General features: G+C 34.9%; 4 protein-coding genes across 9 annotated transcripts; 2 read left to right on the top strand and 2 right to left on the bottom strand.

The window, feature by feature from the left end:
* The first annotated feature begins 415 nt into the window (after positions 1–415).
* Positions 416–10931, top strand: LOC124829871 (calmodulin-binding transcription activator 4-like). 6 transcript variants are annotated; one of them, XM_088115172.1, is made up of 13 exons: positions 416–737; positions 1227–1426; positions 1551–1666; positions 2373–2461; positions 2718–2763; positions 4715–5018; positions 6441–6589; positions 6791–6857; positions 6969–7189; positions 7569–8245; positions 8927–9530; positions 9806–10102; positions 10530–10931. In XM_088115172.1, exons 2-13 carry the CDS (start codon positions 1282–1284, stop codon positions 10638–10640), a joined length of 2826 nt encoding a protein of 941 aa, XP_087971298.1. In that variant the 5' UTR covers positions 416–737; positions 1227–1281; the 3' UTR covers positions 10641–10931. The 6 variants fall into 6 exon arrangements, with proteins under 6 accessions (XP_087971298.1, XP_087971296.1, XP_047159410.1 ...); XM_088115170.1 differs by having other exon boundaries at positions 6791–6875; XM_047303454.2 differs by having other exon boundaries at positions 417–737; positions 1295–1426; positions 6785–6875.
* A 136-nt stretch (positions 10932–11067) lies between these two features.
* Positions 11068–12447, top strand: LOC124829870 (uncharacterized). Its single transcript, XM_088115173.1, has 2 exons — positions 11068–11585; positions 11739–12447. Exons 1-2 carry the CDS (start codon positions 11382–11384, stop codon positions 12120–12122), a joined length of 588 nt encoding a protein of 195 aa, XP_087971299.1. The 5' UTR covers positions 11068–11381; the 3' UTR covers positions 12123–12447.
* Positions 12448–13108: 661 nt separating this feature from the next.
* On the bottom strand, positions 13109–14402 carry LOC124829869 (nuclear transport factor 2B-like). Its single transcript, XM_047303448.2, has 2 exons — positions 14013–14402; positions 13109–13431 (listed from the first exon to the last, which is right to left on the bottom strand). Exons 1-2 carry the CDS (start codon positions 14313–14315, stop codon positions 13357–13359), a joined length of 378 nt encoding a protein of 125 aa, XP_047159404.1. The 5' UTR covers positions 14316–14402; the 3' UTR covers positions 13109–13356.
* An 891-nt stretch (positions 14403–15293) lies between these two features.
* On the bottom strand, positions 15294–19999 carry LCR (Galactose oxidase/kelch repeat superfamily protein). The gene is made up of 2 exons (XM_047303447.2): positions 19385–19999; positions 15294–16900 (listed from the first exon to the last, which is right to left on the bottom strand). The coding sequence occupies exons 1-2, from the start codon at positions 19528–19530 to the stop codon at positions 15655–15657; spliced, it is 1392 nt and encodes a 463-aa protein (XP_047159403.1). The 5' UTR covers positions 19531–19999; the 3' UTR covers positions 15294–15654.
* Positions 20000–22873: the final 2874 nt, after the last annotated feature.

Below are 22873 nucleotides of genomic sequence, written 5' to 3'. Positions count from 1 at the left end.
AATACAAAAATGTGTAATATTTAATGGGAATTAGTAAATAAGGAAAACAAAATTAAAGTTGTATAAAAATTATAAAATATTTGTTCCAATAAAACGAGGGGAAAAGAGATATTTTGGAGAAGTGAAATAAAAAAAAGTAAGTGATGGACAGTGATAGGCTGCAGGTGCTTCCAAAAGGTGCTTACGTTATTACTGATTCACGTTGTTCACGATATCACCCAAGTCATGATTCTACATACACCTGTTCACATCTCAACTGGATTCTTAAATACTATTCCTACATTTCAAAACCTAAGAAATTTCTTATCTATAATTCACTTTCAAATTCAAGCATCAAATAGTTGAAATTACTCTTCTTCATACTTCTTTCTTACAACCTTATTTTACCTTAATCAATAATTGTTTCAAATTCCTTAAACAAAACATAACATAAAAACGACAAAAGAAAAAAAAAAAGAGTCAACAGTAGAGGAATGTTGCCATTGGTGATTGTTAATGCTCTGAATTAATTGGGTATACAAAATTAGCGAAAAGTGAAATCTCACCGAACGTTCATCATCCACGATAGTATCTGTCAGTGCGCCAGTGTTCGAGGACTTGCGCGTGTAGGGTCTTTATCTCTTCTATATCATCTATTTGTTCATTCCTTATAGCTTCGTAGCGTGTGGTGGGAAATGCAATTTCTCCAATTCTAGTTCAACCTATTTCCTTTACGCGATTGATTACTATGACACCTGGTAAAACCTCTCTCTTAATTGTTTTTAATTACTCGTTGCTTCCTTCTGCTTGTTCAATTTTACTTGATTAGAGCTGCTTAATCCAATTTTAGCAATGTTGTGTTTGGGTTTACGATGATACTGAACTTCGTGGCAAAAAGCATCGCGTGCTTTTATTGTCTCCTGTTTGTGTAAATTTTTTGACTTGGTTTGATTTTTTATCTTGTCGTTTTAAGTTTGTGCTGGTTTTGGCTTTGCACCTTTTTGTGTGGAAAGTTATGGTTGGTACAGTACGCTATGGCGTACGCTTGAGATTACAACTTTTACTTCATTGACCCACTGTTGTCCTTCCTGCTCACATGGAGGAATAATTGTTTTTCTGTAATTATACAGTTATGTAAAAGAGGATAGTGAGTTCTTACTTCTTATCTTAGTTTACGATCAGAGAGTTTGCTGTTCACCATTAATGCCCCAAATTTCTGCATGATTCCCATGTACTCGCAAACGAAGAGACAATGGTAGAGGGAACAAAAAGATGAGTTCTGAATTGGTGGACTAATGTGACATGATCATGGTAGGTTTGGAGTACAACATCGATGATCTGTTTGAAGAAGCTAAGAAGCGATGGCTCAAGCCTGTCGAAGTGCTTTACATTTTACGAAATCACGACATGTGCGAGCTTACCCACCAGCCCCCTCATCAGCCAGCTGGTAATGTCCGTTTTCTGTTTGTTGAAATTTGTGCAAGAAATGACGGACATTTTTCATGACTCTTGTTTGTTATTTGATTGTGTTACTAACTGTCGGAAATGTTACCAATTGACTTTCTTAACAGGCGGATCCCTATATCTGTTTAATAGAAGAGTCACGCGTTACTTCCGCAAAGATGGTCATAACTGGCGGAAGAAAAAAGACGGAAGAACTGTGGGAGAAGCACATGAACGGCTTAAGGTCTTTGAACATTTTGTATTAGGCTGTCCTTCTATTCTGAGACATTTATTTGTCTTTCTGCAGCTCATGTAATCCACTACCATCTTCCCGCTTTTGGCACGCTTTATGTTTTATAAAAATGCTCCAATTTGGATCAAACTCCTTCCTTTTAGTCTTAGGCAAGAACTATGCAGAAAAAAAATGGAAGATGAATCATATAATAATCATACCGTTGTTACCAACGGCTTGAGCTTTTCATACCAATTGCAATTAGAGCTTCTTCTACTTCATCACTTAACTTTTTACTCATTGGAGGAAATTGAAGAATAAATTTTTAACATTGTTGAGGAAGAAATATTCATATCTCACACGTGTTGAACAAAGTATTATTTGGAAATAATTACGGATCTTCATTGCAAATTTCATATTTAAATCTATCTCCTAATCTTCCCTGTACCATAGATAGCTTCCAAATAATTTTAGAAGAAAAACAAGTAGGTATTTAGTTTGTCTAGCACTCTTTATGAGCATGAGCTGTCATATCATTGAGATGTAAGTTGTAGCAGATTTGTCGATTAATAGTTTTACTGATATTGAGCATTTTTCTCTTTTAAATATAATTCTCTCATTTTTGCTATGTTAGTGTTTTATGCCAACATTTGTTTGGTGATAGAAGTCTATGTACTCAAATTCTCAATTGATTGATCATACTAATCTTCGTGATTAGGTTGGAAATGAAGAAATCCTAAACTGCTACTATGCACATGGAGAAGAGAACCGTTCTTTTCAGAGACGGAGCTATTGGATGTTGGAGCCGTGAGTAAATTTAACTATTAGTTTAGGCAGACCATATTATGACTACTTCTACTTGATTTTTCTTTTAAGATCCAAAAACAAACTTGCAAAACTCATAATTGAGGCAACTTTGATTATTACCACGAATAAACTATCTTCATTGCTATACGAATTAACTTTCAGTATATGTAAAAACTAAAAGATGGGTCCATTTATAGGCCAATATGTTATTGTAGAGCATGTTCGTATTTGCTCATACACTATTGTTTCTTGACAGGAAATATGAGCATATTGTTCTGGTGCATTATAGTGAAACAAGTAAGGTGAGTATCCATAACATGATATCAGATAAACATGGTATTTGCGGCTTATTATGAGTGTGGAAAGGTGTGAATCCTTCTAGTGCAAAACATCTCATCGTCCTACACTCCTACCCTGTTTTTGAAAATGTTATTTTAAGAGCATCCTCCCTTTTGGTGTTCATGATAGAGTGAGACTGGCGGCTGTCTAGGTATACATTACTAAGACAGAAAACAGAGAGGGAAAAGAGACAAACAAACATCAATTCATTCTCATTCCTGTCTACACTCAAGGTGCACACCCCTAAATAACCTAATAACATAGATTAGGCAGCTCATTTAGGAAAAACAATTTAAAGGAAAAAAAATCCAGTCATTGCCTTCCATAATCCTTGGCCTAATACGGTTTGATGATGGCACGTTGGGCCTGATCAAGTTGTGGGCTGGTGGCTCATCAGTTTAGGTTTGAAACTTCAATTAAATAATTTTTTTTTTTTCTTATGAAATTTCAACCCTTTGTTGTATATCTTATGAATACTTCATTTTTTTGATATTTTTTTAATGCTTTACTTTCTGTAAATGATTTACATGGTAGTCCTTGAGTTATTTATATTTCTTCTATATGTTCAATTCTCTCTCTCTCTCTCATTTTTAAGTTTCAAATAAATAAACATGATATGATTCCAAAGAGAATTGAATTAAATTTGGGAAATTAACAGTTAGGGATTGGAATCAATTGAAAATGGGGAATTGAAAACAAAAACTAAAAAAAAAACATGGAAAAAGAAGGTGCCTCAAATAAGGTTTGATAAGTTAAAGATTGGCAAGGATTAGTGGATTCATAATAAGATGACAAGATGTATGGAAGAACCTAGCAAAGAGATGTTCTCACTGGATTGTCAAAAACCATTTGTACCTTATTTTCTGAATTCAAAAATACTTAAATAAAACTTTGGTTTTAGGGTTTGTATTGTTTTAAGTAGATAAAAGAAAAACAAATTCCGCATTTCACAAGCAAAATTAATTTGCCCTAGAGGTTTAGTGAAGTCTCTTCAAAGTGTTGAGCCTTGTTGGGCCTCCAATACAGGAGCCACCTTATTCTGCAATGCCTCTTGGGCCTTTCTAAGCCTTCCTCCAGTCAAGGATCTACCACCTAAGTCTTGATTTGAGTCCCAGTCTTGATCCTTCTCATCGTGGCCTTGGGCTTTGGTGTCCACATCAAAATATTTGTATTTCCAAAACAAATTATGTTCATCTATTAATTTTTACATGATAACTCCAAATAGGTACATCAGAGAGCTAAAATTCTGATGACATTTTCAAAATCTTTAACTTCTTGAAAGTTTGTTTACATCCACATTTAGCAACCCCCCTCCCTGTTCACAAGTTATTTGCCCAAGTGCCTAATTTTGTGATTATTATTTACTGTTGTTATTGAAGATTCATTCTAATGCACTGTTACTTTCTGGAGCTAAAGACTTCATTTTCAGATTGTGTATGACCTCAAATGGAGATATATTCAAATCTCATTTAAATCATCATTTTGTTGATTCTCTGAATTGCAATTATCTGGTCACGTTCACTGTTTTCATGTAGTAGATTGTTTCATTGTACTGCTGTTAGCAATGAGAGAGCACTATCTTCCGGGAGAAGTAAACTGTACAAATGGCTAGAGGGTCAATTAAAGGTGTTACAAAAGCAGTTAGGAGGTTTGGTAGTCAAATAAAAGAAACTGTAATGGAAAGGGGAGCATTGTGGAAACATGACAGAAACTGATACATTTTCAGTTTAAAGGGCCATTTTGTTCCTTGCAAGGGAATTCTCGTCTTGTATCTCACTCTTTAGATAACAGTTTCACTCTTCCTTTCACATCTGCTCCAATGTATTCTATTTTCTTATTTTGTTCATTGCCTGGGAATTGTGTCATTAACCCAAGGTTGAGTTTGGCATTATGGTTTGCAATCACATTTTGCAGGGGAAATCCAACTCACAATTGTCGTCGGGTTCCTCTCTTGCTTTTAGTCAGAGTCAAAGCCCGTATGCTGCTCACGAACCAGGGACATCATCCATTTTTGTTGATTCATATGAACTTAATCACAATTTCTCTAGTCCTCCTGGGTCTTTAGAAGTTACATCTGAAGCACAAGCCTTACGCCAATTAGAAGAAGAGCTGAATACAAATGAGGACAGCTTCAATGAAAGGGTGATTTATAAAGATAAATCTACTATTTTGTCTTTACCAAATGATCAAGGGCCGTTAAGATATAATGGAAGACAAGGTAATTTAGACAAACTTGAGCCGTAAGAATTACTGTTTTTTTATTGGAGGAAGTAGATAAAATCAATATATGTTTTAAGTAAGTGAAGCATTTGAGTTATTATCCCTGTTTTATGCTTACCTTATATTGAGTTTTGGTTTGCTCAGTTATAGATGTTTTTCTTCAACCTGTGCAACATATGCCAGTGGCCTCATCCAGTCTCACAACCAATATGCTGTGACTGTTGGGGTTAAATTTATAACATACATGCTTATTTTTTAAGTTGTCCAACGGTACCCTTCTCTATCTTATATTTTCATTGGGTGAAACCCAAGTCCCCAATTGTTATATGTTGGTTGTTTCAAAATCTTAAAAAGGTGTATGACGATTATTATGAATAAGGAAACCAGAAATAAAAGAAATTTGAAACAACAGCCTCACGATTAGGTTTCTTGTATCTCAAATCACTCTAGGAGGAATTATTCATTTTATGTTAACCAAGCTGAACATTTTTCAAATATTTAACGCACAGAACTCTATATATGGCAAGCTATGTAAATCGTGTTAATCCTCTTTTGTGCTTGAAAAATTAAATTAAAGAAGTGTTCTCATTTTAAGATATTGATTATTGAAATTTGCTAAATCTGTACAAGCCTTTATGAATCTGTATTATTCACCAAGTTGGGTTACAACATGTGTACTCATCATGTATACACGAAAAACGTTATCTAAAAGATAAACTACATATCTGATCTGTGTAAAATAGAAACCACGTATGTGATTGCAATCAACTCTCCCTTTCAAGCCTAAGCAGACATGTTTTATCACATGTAAGTTATCCTTGTACCCTGAAAGGATTTAGTCGATATGTCTACAAATTGTTCATTAGAATACAGAAATTTAGTCTTAATGATGTCAAAGAGGATCTTCTCTGTAATGAAAGGATGACCAACCTCTATATATTTAGCCCTTTTTGTGAAGATCAAATTTGAGGAAAAGTATAAAGTTGATTGGTTATCACAAGCAAGTTCCATAGGACCCATCTCACAAGCAAACCCTTTAGTCATAAAAGTTTGCAAGTCGTATCAGCCATAACATATGATATACTGCTTCAATACATGACCTTGCTACCACAGGCAGTTTCTTACTTTTCCTTGAGATCAAGTTACCTACAATGAAAAGATGAACTACATATCTAGGGTTCTCTCATTTAAAAGATACACTACATGTCTGATTAAAATCAACAAAGATTTTTGTTGTTAATTAGTTATTCCCCCACTCAAACATTTTTATTTTTTCAAAACTTTCAAATTCAGCTTTAGATCAGATTCAATTTATTTCACAAGTTCTTTATAGTTTTCTTTTGGTACTCCATATTATAATTAAACAGAAACCATAAAGAGAGGAAAGCAAAATCTTCTGAAATTAGTGTATTTTCTGTAGATAACAGTGACACATACTGTCATGACTTCCCTGATGATTATCCTGATGGAAATGAAAAAACTATATGCTGGACCGAGGTGCTTGAAGCATGCAAGCCCTTGCCTGTGACCAATATACCAGATCAATATGGATATGAGGCATTTGAAAATGTGAGTACTCCTAGTACATACTTCATGATGTTAAGAGTTTATGATCGATGTCTGCTGAAGTTCTGAAATAACTTACGTATTTTTGTATCTCTTGAAACAATTGTATCATTTGAAATGGTCGCTTAAATGCTATTTATTTGTGTTCATTTCTCGTTCGCTACTTACAAAGAAATAAAATCTCTATTTTTCAAACAGGAACAGTCGTTATTTTATTCGGGAAGGGATATGATTGCCAACATGGAAAACAATCGGTGGCCAAACTCCAATTGTAATAATGTTGAGAACTGTATGACTTATTTCCACCTTAAATTACTTGGTCATTTCCCCTTTTTTCATATAATGAAATTTCCTCCGTCTCTTTGATGTCCCATATCTCCAGCTGTTTTTGCACTTCCTCAAGGCGACAGTGGGGTCAAATTTCCTCTATGTTCTCGGGTAGAAAATCCAGTAACTACCTCTGACTACTATGGAACATTTTTTGACCAAACCCAAATTCAAGAACCTCTGGGTGTAGATTCAAGCTTGACTGTTGAACGGAAACAGAAATTTACAATTAGGACAGTCTCCCCAGAATGCTGCTATGCCACTGAGACCACAAAGGCTCGTGTCTTTTAATTTCAATATTTATTATGTCCCGTGCAATGATATATGACTTGGTGAATGTTATGTACTGAATGATGGATTGTTATGCTTTTTGGCGCTTACTAAGCTTTACTTACGTTCCTGAAGACCTTCTAAATCAATACACTGCATGGCTCAAATATTTATGCATTTTTGGTATCATTGTGTAATTATGTATCTAATAATTAGGGAGTTGTCATACAAACTCTTAGATCTTGATTTCAATACTTAACCGTGTGAGACGTATACTTTTTCTTTACTGCCTTTCCTATTAAACTGTTATTATTTTTCGTAATACGATACAGATACTATTGTGTTGTCTGCATTTGAATCCTAAACTCTCAAGTTATATGTATAGGTTGTCATCATTGGATCATTTCTCTATCATCACCCGGATTCTACTTGGGCCTGTATGTTTGGTGATGTTGAAGTTCCTGCTAAGATTATTCAGGATGGCGTAATCAGTTGTGAAACTCCTTCCAATCTTCGTGGAAAGGTTAAGTTGTGCATTACTTCCGGAAATAGGGTGCCTTGCAGTGAAGTGATTGAGTTTGAGTTTCGAAATAAGGCTACTAGTTGCACTCGCTGTAATTCATTAGAAACAGAAGATGGCAGAAGTCCAGAAGATCTGCTATTACTTGTTCGATTTGCTGAGATGCTCCACTCTTCAACTAAAAAGGATGACAGCACAGAATCTGGAAGTCACCTTTCAACAGAACAGAAAGATGGTGATGATTCATGGAGCCATATGATTGACACTCTTCTAGTTGGCAGTGGAAAATCATCTGATACTGTTAACTGGCTTCTAGAAGAGCTGCTGAAGGATAAGCTGCAGCTCTGGCTCTCTAACCGATGCTATGAAAGAGATGAAGGGACAGACTGTTCTTTGTCCAAGAAAGAGCAGGGAATTATACACATGATTTCTGGGTTGGGTTTTGAGTGGGCCTTGAACCCCATTCTCAGTTGCGGTGTGAATATAAATTTCCGTGACATCAATGGATGGACAGCCCTACATTGGGCTGCAAAGTTTGGGAGGTAATAGAAAACAGATTTGTTGATATTAATATGCAGTAGTGTTATCACCTTTTTTTTTTTCAAAATCCTTGAATAAAATATACTTGAAAAAATCCGTTTAGAAAACTGTACTTCATCCTCTGGAAAAGGGAATATGAATACAAAGAAAGAGATCAAGGACGAATAAAACCTGTGTGTAATACCTAGCCTGTAAGTCACATGTTAGAAACTGATGACTGTGTTTAAGATGCAATAATCTCATGTAACAGGATTTTTCAATCATTCTTGAACATGCATATTAAGCCTTAATCAAAGCAAAATGTTTAATTTTTTTGTTTCAACCAAGAAGCCTTGTCCCACACTAGTATCAGCTACATTGATTAAATTATCAAATTGTGCTGGACCAGTAACCGATTTTTCAGAATTGTCTTTTTGAATAAGTGTTTTTAAACGGTATCTGTTGGAGCTTTATTTTCTCTTTCCCTATCTCTATGGATCAGACTGACCTCCATATAATTAATTCATCTTACCTGGTAACCTGGGTCTCCAGTTGTCTTCTACACGATTCAAACCATCATAGGGAAAACTCTTTTACCGATTATCATATCAAGATTAAACCCTTGATTTATAAGCTTTTATAAATAATCTGTTCAATTCTAAGTGTTCTGAATATTGTGTCACAAATATTTCATTCCATGATAGGGAAAAAATGGTTGCTTCACTTATAGCTTCTGGTGCATCTGCTGAAGCGGTGACAGATCCAAGTTCACAAAATCCAAGCGGTGAAACTGCTGCATCTGTTGCAGCCTCCCATGGCCATAAGGGACTGGCAGGTTATCTTTCTGAGGTACACCTAACAAGCCACTTGTCATCCCTCACTTTGACAGCGAGTAAGATTTCTGAAGGATCTTCTGAGCTCGAAGCCGAGTTAACTGTCAGCAATGTCTCTGAAGAAAATATCGTGGCCAGTGAGGATCAGGTTTCACTAAAAGCTTCCTTGGATGCTGTCAGAAATGCAACTCAGGCAGCTGCACGGATACAAGATGCTTTTCGTGCACATTCTTTTAGAAAACGGAAAGCAAGAGAAGCTGCTGCAGCTGCTGCTGCTGCAGCATGTCTAGATGGATATTGTATTGATCCATGTTGCAACAATGATAACATGTCAGTGCTTTCTGCCATGTCAAAACTTAGTTCTCGGAGCTTGGGTGATTACAATTTAGCTGCCTTGTCGATTCAGAAGAAATATCGAGGTTGGAAAGGTCGCAAAGAATTCTTAGCATTGCGCCAAAAAGTAGTTAAGATACAGGTAACTGTAAATAGTTGTTATTACAGTTTTACCATTCTATTTCCAAGAATTCTGCATGTACGTAGATATTGGCGCTGTAGAAATATAGATACCTCGTAAAGTGAATAAATTTGTTCATAAATTGGCGGGGATAGGGGAATGAAAGCTGTAACTTGACATGTACATGCATCCATCAAGAACTGATTATTGACGGGGGAGGGGTGAAAGCTATATAGCTAGACATACACATCAAGAACTTCCTATTAACCTTGGCTTCTTTGTATTTATTTGGGCAGGCCATTGTGAGGGGTTACCAGGCTCGGAAGCAATACAAGATACTATTATGGGCAGTTGGAATCCTGAATAAGGTTGTGCTACGATGGAGGAGAAAACGCGTTGGTATAACTAGTGTCCGGCAAGAAATGGATTCAAATGAAGAAGAAAGTGATGATGAAGATTTTCTCAACGCGTTCCGGAAAGAGAAAGTAAATGGAGCAATTCAGATGGCTTTGAAGCGGGTGCTTTCCATGGTCCGTCATGAGGATGCTCGCCACCAATACAGGCGCTTGCTTTCATTGTATCGTCAAGCCAAGGTAATTAGTTATTAGAGCACTTTTTGCTCCCACTTTTTGCATTCAGTTTGATCTGGATGCCTCCAGTTGAGATGTGGTATCTGTTAGTTATCCCACTTTTTGCATTCAGATTGATCGAATAATATCCAAGTGTTATGATTCAAGCTTTCACTGTCCTTTTCTTTATAATAATCAGATATATGATAAATGGAACGCTAGCAAGTAGCAACAAGATAGTCTCTTTTGACACCCTATTTTTATTACTTGAGGAAATCCAACTGGGGTCTCTCCCTTTAGTAGGGTCAGCATCATGAGTGTGATCTTTTACTCAGACGATAGAAGTGTCTTATAGTGTCAAATAGTGGGATGCTAACACTTCTCAAAATTATTAGGACTTAACTAAACATCACTGTTTTGTGCAATGCATGACTTGTTGATTCTTTTACAGACTGAACGTGACAGTACAAGTGATGAAGCACCGTCATCAACTTCAGAAGAGGACCCTCTCAATATGGAAGACGATGATTGGGATCTGTTATGGCAAAAATTATGTGCTTAGGAGGTTTTATGTCTCTTTGGTGATAAATTTCTGGCTTTCTGTGTACTATTGGATGTGTAGGTATAAGCTTGATTGAGGTTTTAGTTTGTAAAACAGTATAGATTGTAGTGTGATAAAGGCGGTGGACACTCTTTTCATGTACAAAGTTGCCTTCACTGCTTTGGGGTAGTATAGGGTTTCAAATTGAGTGGGGTAAGCTTCAATTTTTAATTTATTGTTTTACTTTTCATCAGTAAAACTAGACAGAAACCATAATTAGATAAGAAAATGTGTTATATTTCTGATTTTAAATTATTTACTATAATTTTCATTGCATGCAAGACGTAGCTAGTGGCCGCTACTAATAAAAGTGTTTTTACTTCACTAATTTACATGACTATGCTTCCCTGATTTACATATGAAGAGCGAATAGATAGATAATTTGTCGTTACAATTATAATATTCATAATAGAATATGTTGTTTAGGGAATAATAGAAAGATTAAATCAAACGGAATAAAATTTATATTTATATAAAACTTAATCACTAATCTTTAGTTCCACTTTTAGATACATAAACCGACAAATACTAAGAATGAACAATTTTGATCCAAGTACTGTAATCTAGAGTCAACACAACAGAATAATCGCACTTATTATATGGTGAGGGTAAGTGTAGACAAGACACGTTTGGCATGAAAAGGTAAACAAAACCATAAGGCCACGTCTCTTGTCTTTTTCATTCACTTGGCAGCAACGGTGGATGATAGATAACTCAACCCACAACAATTATTTGTCTCCCGTGACCATGGAACAAGATCGAAGGCTTCAACTCATCGACAACGCAATTCAGAAGCTTATACAAGACGACCACGACAAAAACAACACCAACAAAGTCCGAGAATCTCACCATAACGACGATGATCGATACCAAAACGCTCTTTCCCACCTTCTCTCTGTCTCTCAGGTATCTATCATCAGATTTGCAACTCATGCCTATGCAAAACTAGTTTCAAATTTTATCCTTGGATGTGGTGTTTATTAATTATGTAATGCTTGAAATTTCATTTTAATATTTTAAAATAAGATGATTGGTAACACATGGTGAATCTTTTGGCAGTTGAACATTTTGAAAGGAGAAGAGATAAATGAGGAATTTGAAGATTCTAGATCTTCTGAGCCGGTGGCTTCTGTAACTGAGGCGACAGAAAACGATGAGATAATGAAAGAGCTGAAGAAGGTGAAAAGGCAGAACTTTGTAACTCATTGCCTTCTTTCAGTGATGATTGTTCTCACTGTGGTTTGGCAAGTATCTGAGGTGTCTCTTATTTTGCAACTGAAAGATGGATTAAGCCACCCTTTTAGATCCTTTGGAAATATGCTCAAAGGAATGGTGAAAGTCCCTCGCGTCAAAGGCCAGGACGCTGATGACGATGAACAACTTCTTGAATCTTCATCCCTTCCTTCCATGATCATTCCGGATATGTCTCATGCCGGAAACTAGTCAAACTTGTCATTTTCTTCTGGGAGATGAAATCGATTTGCACCTTCCTTTCTGATGTAAATTCCCTCTTCTTGTACCATTTGCAAGAATTTCCTTCTGATTGTAGTACATTCAGCAGACCAGATCTTGATCAGTTCTTCAAATGGTAATCTAAAAAAAATTCCTTCAAAGTCAAATGGGTTTATTTTACTTAGCCTTATTTATTATTCTGTGTTTTAAGGGCCAGAAAAGAACCTCTGGGGTCACAGTACTGGAAAATGACCATTAGTTCATGCAGAATGTATCTTCGCCATCGATACAAATAAAACCTTTTATGCGGAGACAACACCGTACTGCTATGAAGATAGGAACTAGTTCACACGTGCTGCTTTAAATTTTCAGAAGTACTTTTTGTGAATTCCAATAAAAATTTATAAAGAAAGAATTGTTACCATATTTCTTGTCGTTTTTTAATCCAACCATATTAAAGTCTCTTCTTTGGACAAGTTTTCTCGCAAATACTCTAGAAAAAATTAACTTTCTTATACACTAAAATTAACTTAATCATAAATTAATAAAGCTTTCACTTTTTATTTTATTTTAAGCTAATTTTAAGTATGAAAAAATAATTTCAATTTTATTTATTTTCTTTTAAAAATGCTTCTGTAGTTGTTAGTTAAAGAAGACTCTTACAAAATTCAAAGTACGATAGCTTCAAAGAGTGCGATAGCTTCAAAGATCCTCGTATAGTACGATGGAAAATCAAGGCGGAATACCGTGACTTTTGTCTTCACTGAGCAATGCTTTCTGACACCAAATTTAGCTCAACACTAACACTGCAACATTTACACTACTACTCTTTTTTAGCTCAGGTAGTAGTGAAGGAAGGATTGATCGATGGTTCGAAACGAGTGAAGGAAAAACAAATTGGCTACTCATTCATCTTTGAATGAAAATCGAACTATAGCAAATAATTCATCAGGATGGTAGGGAAACAAACATTTAAATTACGTGATAAAATCAAAATATTCGAATCAAATATATTAAAGTTGAGACCCTCCAATTTCATCAATTTTAACCATTTATCCTTTAAAGCGTTTTGACCAATCGCAACCAAGAAATCCAAACAGAAGAAGCACAATTATGCGTTCAAAACGAACCATAAAGAACTGATTCTCAAATGAAAATGTCAGAAACAAAACAGCTGTAGGCAAGAACTAATATGGCCTTTCACGTCAACATACTTGGGTCATCCTCATGCATAGTTCAACCGGAATATGTCATTCAACACATAATAGCTTCCCTGCTGTGATGGCATCAAATGGAACATCTGAGAACAAAAAGATCAACATAATTAGTCGATTAGCAGACAAATTAAAGCAGAAAACAAATAACATCATTGATCATTTGATGTCAAAGTTACACCTATGCTTCTACAGCAAATGGCAAATAATCACAGAGCAAATAATAATTCAGAATTTTAATCATTTCAAATCCTTCTCCTCCTCCTTTACATAATGTCAAACACCTTCATCTATTACCAAAAAAACATGTGCCCACCTAGACACTACTCCACATGGGTTTCATACCATACGAGACAGACACCCCTGATATAATTTTTTTTCTCGGAGGAATTCAAAAGGAACAATTCATGATGAGTCAACAAAAACATCCTACACAACCAGTAAGTGCTCAGGAACTCAATACTCCAAGCTTCTAGAACGAGTGAACTTCAATCACGCATACACAATGAATAAACAAATATAAACAAAAACTCATTATATACTCTCTTTTTTTCAGGTATGGATAAATTTATCCGTTGAAAACCTAATAAAGTAGAATAGATTAGATCCACTAGAAAACCCTAAAAAATATATTAAAGGAAGAAGAGAAGAGAGGGGAGCAGTGTACCTGGCTGAACTTGAGGGCATGCTGTTCGCCGGCAAGCTGGAGGTTGCCGCTGACGAAGACGAGGACGCCGGCGCCGGCGCCGACGCCGGAGGGCTGGCAATCGACGGTGGTGATGGAGTGTTGGCACTGGTGGAAGGGAAGGGAAGTGAGCTTGGCGGCGATGCTGTGGGCGCCCAGGATCTTCTCGCCTTCGAAGGAAAGCATGGAATCCTCCTGATATAGATTGCGGAGATTGCTGCGATTGGTATCGAAGGTTGAATAGTAATGATCCACGAATGCCTTTGCCACTGCGTCTGGATCCATTTTCTTCTCTCTTCTCTCTTTCTTCTTCTTCTTCTCTCTCTCTCTCTCTCTCTCTCTCTCTCTCTCTCTCTCTCACTCTTTCCTATTTTTTTCTACTAACACACTCACAATAATACCATCCACTGGACTGGACTGCATACCAATCCTGACCCGAAAGCCCAAACTTAATTTTATTTATTTATTAATAACATTTTCTTTTCTTTATAAAATCATTATTTTACGCCTAATTCAAATATTTACTATTTGGTCAACCGGATAAAGAATAAAAATGGACAGAGTTGCTAGAGTTTGATTATTTTATCTTATCTCTAAAGTATAAAATATTCTTATCTCGTTTTTATTTTATTGAAAAATAAGTATATCATTGAAAAATGAGTATATGTCTACCCACGTATTTTATTGTTTTAGATATTAGTTAAATATTTTTTGTAAAAACCTAAATAAAAAAATAATATTTATAATAATATAAATATTCAATAAAAAAATGTTAATATAATTTCTTTTAAATATCCTGATAAATTAAAAGTGTTGACGGTATGAAAATAAAGACTAAACGTTGTTGTACATACTAATTTGCATCCACATATCCAATTTAAGCAGAAATGGCTTCATTTGTCATACATAAGCAAGAAATAGCTTTTAAAACTGTTCTTTGTGTCTATGACTACTGATTGAAAAGTCACTCTAAACTAAAATTTTCAAAATTATGCAAACATGAAAAGATTTCTTTTCCGAAAAACAAGGTTTCATCATCGAGTAACCATACGACATCAGAACATTTCGCAATGTCAAAGGAGGCTCCATGTTTGTTCTAGACATTAGACCAAATTCTAGTTTAGCACTATAATTATGTAACCTTGAAGCATGTTTCATCACAGTAGGTCATCCTTTTGGATGAGTGTGAATTTGGTTTCACCTGTTTTTCACAACCTAGCAGAGTTGTGAATTTAGCAACGAATTTGCTAGCAATTGCATGGATACTGTGAATATGAAAACTATATTTACTTTCATCCAGAAGACCTGGTCGGAGATCATGGGTCCTCCTCCCCATAGCACACAAACAAAAAGAACCAAAAATTAAAACCATACACTTATTGAAAGCAAAAAGAAACTTAAGTTCTATATCACCTTTTACCAAGGTGTCCCAGGATGAGAGATTCCCAACACATCCAAAGTAGTGTTCACATGCCTGAGAGTATGAAAAGACATGAATCACAAACCCATATTATTTTTCAACTACTCTGTTAAACCAGCAATGAACATTAGGATTACGTACAACACCCCAAAAGGCCAGCAAATTTCAATGACAGGCCATTGCTGTTAAGAGATACAAACGATATCATGCCACAGCTGTCAGGCATGGATGAAATGCAGTACCACAAGCTATCCACTGTCTTTTTCTCCCACGCGGCACCACACACCCAGGAACCTTCAGCCATTCTTTCCTTGCTATGTTGTAAGTAACCAATCTATTCATTTGTTTCGATCTCAGGGACAACATGAGCAAGCCTTTGTTACCCAGGCAAGTCATTCTAACGTGCTTCCCATAAAAGTCCAAGCACCATATGTTTGGCATTCTGTCAACCTCCTTCCACAATAGTGTCATTTTCTGCAGCTCCCATATGCATACACAAGTAGCTGCATTCTTTGTGAGCAAACCCACAAGCATGATCTGGCCATCACACTCGGCCAGAGTGTGATCAGTCAGATGCAATGGCGCTGGGATTATATATTGTTTCCAAACCCCAGTTGCCATATCGTAAGAAACAATCCCTTCTGGGTCTGATCGCATGAAGTAAAGCATGCTATCAATAGAGACAGCTTGAGACCTAAAGTTGAGCGACAGTGGCAGCTTCATACCTGCAGGCATGTTTCCAGGACGAATCCAAGAATTTCTGACCGAGTCGTAGACTTCATATTCTCCATCACAACCAACCCATAAGATCTTGTAGCCTGACCCAGCCGAGTTTCCATTAATTGTCATCCCTACAGCAACCCGAGACCAGACCTTAACTGATCGAGCTGGCAACTCCCTGAAGGATTGAGTCAGTGGGTTGCAAACAAAGAAGTTACGATGACCAATGTCAAGAAAGCAAACTAAACCACCAGCAGAAGCCACGGGTAAAACAATCAATTTTGTGGGCGGTGTCGATATAGTTGGGTGGTGCCATTTTTTCAAAGAAGGGTCGTACATAGCTCCCGAATTCACATTTTCATGGGTAATGGTGTAAAACCATGGATTTGCTTGTGTAACTTGAGTACAATACTGAGAAAAACTTTGAGAACTGAGCATGGAATTCCACTTCCGGCAGACAGAGCGGAAGCGGAAAAATGTAGCAATGGGAAGTCGTGCTATCACAGCCTCAAATAAATCTTCAGGAAAATCTTTCCAAATTTCTTGTTCCATAACTTCAGTTGAACAGGATCGTCCAGATGATTTGCCCCTGCTTCTATCTCTACGAGACTTCTTAGTAGGTGGAGACTTCACAGGCTCTGACATCCTGAAACTGCCAGACTTTCCTGCTGTCACTACAAGGCCACAAAAGTCATCTACAGAGCTATCTTCAACGTCAAAGGATGTCCATCTGTCAAAAATGCAAACTATTTCATATATCATATGTTTCCTGACATTAAGTGTCACATTTGAAATGCAATTGCACACACAAATAGCATTAGGGGAAGAAGGAGACATGTTTGAAATTCGTGATTTGTCAGAATAACAATCTCACTTATAAAAGCTATATAAGCGGGTAGCAGAATGAGACTTAACTACCGATGAAACGGTATAGTTAAAGGATGAAGAGCATTTCAAAGAAATATCAGTTCCCATCTAGGTAACAATAATTAATTTAATCCATCAAAGTCGATACACTATACTACTCCACTTAGATACTGCTTGAACAAACTTCTCCGTAAACATTTAGAGGAGAAAGAAATACGAAAGTAAAATGATTTAAACTTCTCTCAAAATTTAAAATCAACCTATGCACTTCAACTTTCACAACTTCTCTCTTATCATGACTTCTCCAGGAGCTGAGTACATAAATTGATTTTATATTTTTGGAAGAAAATTCGTTCATTTTGCTTTTTATTATATTTCCCTAAAAGTGCTCGATGGAAAGTTTATCCAAACAAAGACCTAAATAATAACAATAGTTTTATCCAATTAGAAGAGGTTGGCTACATTGCATGGATCACGTGACGCCATTGAACTTGGTTAAAAAAATAATTCTCAGAAGTTACCTAGGTGCCAAAACCGACATTTTCAAAGGCATAACTGTAAAAGAAATGCAAATTCATCATTACGTGGTGTATAAGTGTAATGCAGCAGATATCTTTACTCTAGTATCTAGGGTTTTGGGTGAGTAAACAGACAGTTCTGTGGAATCCTACATTAATTTTCGTTATATAAAATCCATCTATTAAACACTATGCCTCCAAGGATCTATTTGAAAAAGAGTTTAGTAAACCTGATAGAAAAGTTGTAAAATACAGGTAATCATCCTCACAATTGTAATCTCTTCATTACAGCATCCCTTTTTCAAGTGTACGGATCCTCAGGTCAGAAGTTGGTAAATTCTTTAGTTTGTCATACCAAAAAATTGGAACTAAATTGGTCCATCTACTGTGTTTGTTTCCCAATATGGACAACTGTTCCGCGCATTAAAACACAAGGTGACCAGAAGAGTTTCGTGGATTTGATAGTTTTTTCAAACACTCACTATATGTCCATCAGAAAATTTCAAGGAAATATATTAGAAAAATGTTTTAAATGGAAATCTAAGCAACAGTTTTGCTTCTTCTTTTTTCTCTTAATCCTTTTCTTACTTTTTCTAAGGACCGGAACCCAACAGACGAACTTTCGCAACAAGTTAGCCGAAAATTCCATTCAATTATATCTACTTGACCACATAAGGAATGTGAAGAGGTGAGAATTGGCAATACAAAACCTTTCCTTTGATGATATACTATGACAAAAAAACAAACACAAAATCCAGAAAATTGATGTTTATCCCATAATGACTGCCAAGAAAGGCATCAGAAGCAATAGGTGTTCAAATATAAAACATCCAATAGTTAAAACAAACAATCAAGTAATCTGACTGTGATCTTTGCAAGGATTGCCTACTGCTAACAGAGCCAAGTTTGCAGTACATTAAGACCTTGCTGAGATACTAAAAAAAAAAGGAAAAAAAAAAGCGAGAGAGAAATAAGTTTCTCCCACGAACTAAGAATAACTTCCGCATGAGCTAATTCATAAAATATCTCGCCTTTAGCTTATCTAAAAGTTTATTTATTCCTAGAATAATACATAGAATGTCGCTGAATCACACAGAAAATTGAATGGCGAGATAAGTAGGGTGTATACATATTATCCTCCATGCATGTCTCCTAGATCTCTCGAACTAACTACATATAAGTGTGTGTGCAAGAGAGAACCATCAAAACAATCAATCGACATCCAAATGCAGCTTTTCCCCCTTTGTTCTTTTTCATGCAGTTCCAAACCCAGAAACTACCCCAAGAACAAACTATATTTTCAACAAAAAAGAAGACAAGGGAAATTACAAAGAACATCAAATTCTATCAAACTTACTCATAAAACAAAATAAAAGAAAGCAACACAGAAGAAGCGCGAACAAAGACAAGGCCGGAGCTAAAATCCAATGCTCGAGAGAAGAACTAAGCAGCAACAAGAACAAAAAAAACACAAACACACAGAAAAAAACGATCAAGGAAGAAAAGTTAAAGAGAATAGGAATTGGTGCATTTTTAGGGTAAGCGATTGTGTTGGAGAAGGCGTGGGAATGAGAAAAAAATGGAGTAGAATGAATAATTCCGACACTCACATTACAGAGCAGAAAGGACCTAACTTACCTACCTACCAAGCCGGTTAATTCACTTCAAAGACTAACAACAACAATAACATCAACATAAATATAATAGTTATATAAAAAATGAAGAAGAAAAAAAGGGTGCTGGGCCAAAAAAAGAGGGGGGGAGAGAGAGGGCCTAAAACCTAATTGTGGAAAGATTGAAGAAATAGATCTAAAAAGAAAGAGGGGGACCTGGTTTGTTGTTGTTGATGTTGTTGCTGTTGTTGAAAGAAGAGAGTGTGGTTTGAAGGTTGAAGAATGAGAGAATGGGAATGGGAAGAGTCCAATAGCTGCTGAAGCTGACCAATTAGCTGCTTCAGCATGGCCACCCCTTCCATGCCCCTCACACGATTCGCCCGATTCTTCTTCCTTCTTCTCCTTCTTCTCTTCTCTTTCTCTTCTCTTTCTCTCTCTTATCCTCCTTTTTTTTCCACTCTGTTTCTTATGCTGCCTTATTATTACTATGCCTTCTACATCATCTTCTCTCTTTTCTTTTCTTTTTTTTACAACAACTACTACCACATCTCTGTCACACTGCCAAACAACACTAAATAAACCTAAGACATTCAAGACAACGTACAAAATGCTCATGGATTTTCCAACCAAAATCATCAATAGTTATCAAATCAAACATGTTTCAACTAAATTATCAGCAAATTTTAACCGAATATTATGCTGATTAATAAATTAAAAACTAATTCTAAAATTAAGCGTGTGTATTTGTCTAATCTTCTTCGTGTTACACATGTGACATTAATTTTATTATATCTATATCTAATCTTTGCTTTCAACAACAACAATTGAAATTTCTTGTTACTGAGGGTAGAAATAAAAGAAAGAAAATATGAAGTTGATGGTTGAAGCATATATATATATATAAAGGTGTGATCTTGTTAAGTTATTGAAGTTTTTGCTTGGAACCAAGTTAGGCACGGATTGCACCAAACGCTTCTCTTCTTGTGGGAACAATTTGTGTGGATTTTTTGTTAGGCCCCAGACCCACCTTTTGGCTAGTACTTGCTTTCAGGACCATAATCTCACGACCAACTTTTATCCAGTTTGGTCAATCATTCAAACAACAAACCCAACACCTCATTAACCTTTCTTAATCTCCTCAAACACTCTAACTTTAACATGTTTATCTGTAAATTAATGCAAGTTACACTATTGTTTAGCTTAACCAGTTTCTCAAGACATAGGACTGAATCATTTACAACAACCTCTGTCATGTTTCTCTATACATGGGACAATACATCAAACATGTATAAAGAATGTGTCATCCACCATTTAGATGCAGTGCTTATTTCTTTTGCATCTTTCAACCTCCATTCCACACTTTCCCTCAATTTAAATGTAAACTCAAACTTCTGAAATAATTTTAAAGAACATACTACACGAAAATGTAGGGAAATTATTCTCTGTTTCAAAATCTTAGCATTCTTTTGTTTAATTATCTTTTTAAAAGTATGACTTCACAAAAATAAGCTAAAAATTATTGTAAAAAGAAAATTATCTGAAAAAGACTCAGTCACTCACGAGCAGCGTGTCCCATGGGTTAGTGTTTAGCACGGCAACGCCATAATTTCACTTTGGAGATCAACGGACGATGTTGTGTTTGGTGGGCCCTTCTTCCACGCACACCGCAGGATTGTCCTCACGGTCTTTCTCTCCCTGCATGATGAGTTGACGAAAGTAACCCTCCAAAGCGACATTGCACATCATTCCATTTTCCATTCAATGGTCATAAGTGTCACGCAATAAGTAGTAATTATGTATACTCACGCTTTTCTTTTCCTTTTTAAATAAATTTTCCACTTTCTTCTTTAATAAATAAATAAATTGTTCTTCTTCAATTTAAGTTCATTTATTTTTTGGATTATTTTGAGGAATAAGAATGTGGGTTTTGAGTGGTCTGATCGTGTATACCTGTCATTTCAAAGTTACTACATGATTATGTCTCACATAATATCTTTATGTATTATGAATCTGGATTCAAGCATAAGGAATGATAGAATCACACTTATAAATGATGGGGTTATTGAATTTTTGAAAAATGGAAGATAACCCGCAAATGAAGCATTGTGCATGAATATATGAATATAGAAGAAAGTGAAAGGTGGAAAGTGAATGAATGTTGAAGAAAAGGGGAAATATGATTTGCAATTGAAGGAAAAGAAATGGAAGAAAGATTGAATTAGAATGATGATAAATTGGGTTTGAGAAAACCTAAGATGCATATTTTGCGGTGAGTAATGATTTGGTTTTGCCTTGGGAAAGGAAGAAAGAGAGAGATTTAGGTTTGGTTACGTTAATGGTTGGTGCGAATAGAGTGTAGCAGCATCATTACTATCTCTCTCTTTCTATTCCTTATCGTCGTCATCATCTTCTTCTTCATCATGGATTCCCTTCTTTTACGTGTGCCTTTCGCCTTTGCTTTTTAATCTTATCCTTCTTCTTCCCCTGCGTGCGTGTGGGAAAACAGATATCAATTTCATTTTTTTTTAATTAAAAAAATCAGGTGAAAATTCGCCAAATTCAGTTTCTTGGAACTTAAATTTCAATCTTATTTTTTTATTTTTTTTTTATAAAATAAAAATAAAAGAATGAGAGATCATTTCACATTAAGAATTCCTTCATGTAGAGGTTTAGTTTGGAAATTAAACTTCAAATTATTTTATTTAGATAATCTATTGAAAAAGGGTTTATTTTTTACTTTGTTTGGATATAAGAATTAACAATGCAAGGCAGAAACTATAAAAAAAGAAACCTATTTGTCTAAAATAAAATAAATGGTAATTGCTAAACGTGAGAAAATTCTGTTAGTAGCATAAGTGCTTTTAGCTTCTTAGGGAGTTCTTTTATTATTTGGAGTGTTTCATCCTAGACCTCCAACATCTCATCCTGCACCTCCAAAAATTCCATTTTTAACCTTCTGACATATGCACCTCCAACTTTTCAAAAAATTTTATTTTTTAATAAATATATTTTTATTTTCTTCTCTCTCTTATTAAAGACACTTTAATAAATACATTTTTATATTTTTCTCTTTCTTATTAAAGTTCCTCTGCACCATTTTAATAATAATCTAATTTAATTTAAAATTTAAATATTATTTAATATAATTTTATATTTTAATAATTATTAAAATATGATTTATATCATAATAATAGTTATATTAAATATATAAAAATCAAATAACTAAAATAAAAGTAATAATGATAAAAATAAAAAATAAAATAATAATAACAATAATATAATATTTGCTTTAATATATTCAAATATATCAAATTATATTAAAATATTATAATAAATTAAAGAGGTATTAAATTTTAAATAAAAAATTTTAAAAACTTATTTATTGGATAGTTTTTTATTTAAAATATAATATATATTTTTATAATAGTTTTATTAAAATTACTAAAAATAATAATAAAAATAATAATAATAATAATATTTAAAATCATATTTAAATAAATATGTTAAATTATATTAAATTATTAAATTAAATTAAATAATTATTAAAATTAAATAAAAAACAAAATTTTGAAAACTTCTTAATCGGATACCCATATCCGATTCATACGTTATCGGATTTCTATATCCGATTAACAAATTTTAAATTTATTTTCTATTTAAACTTTAATAATTATTTAATTAAATTAACATTTTAATATAATATAA

The sequence above is a fragment of the Vigna umbellata genome, chromosome 5 (assembly GCF_029865625.1).
Source record: "Vigna umbellata cultivar VRB3 chromosome 5, Vumbellata_1.0, whole genome shotgun sequence".
NCBI classification, from domain to species: domain Eukaryota; kingdom Viridiplantae; phylum Streptophyta; class Magnoliopsida; order Fabales; family Fabaceae; genus Vigna; species Vigna umbellata.
Note: the sequence above shows the minus strand (reverse complement) of the source record. Positions and strands in the feature narration are given on the sequence as shown.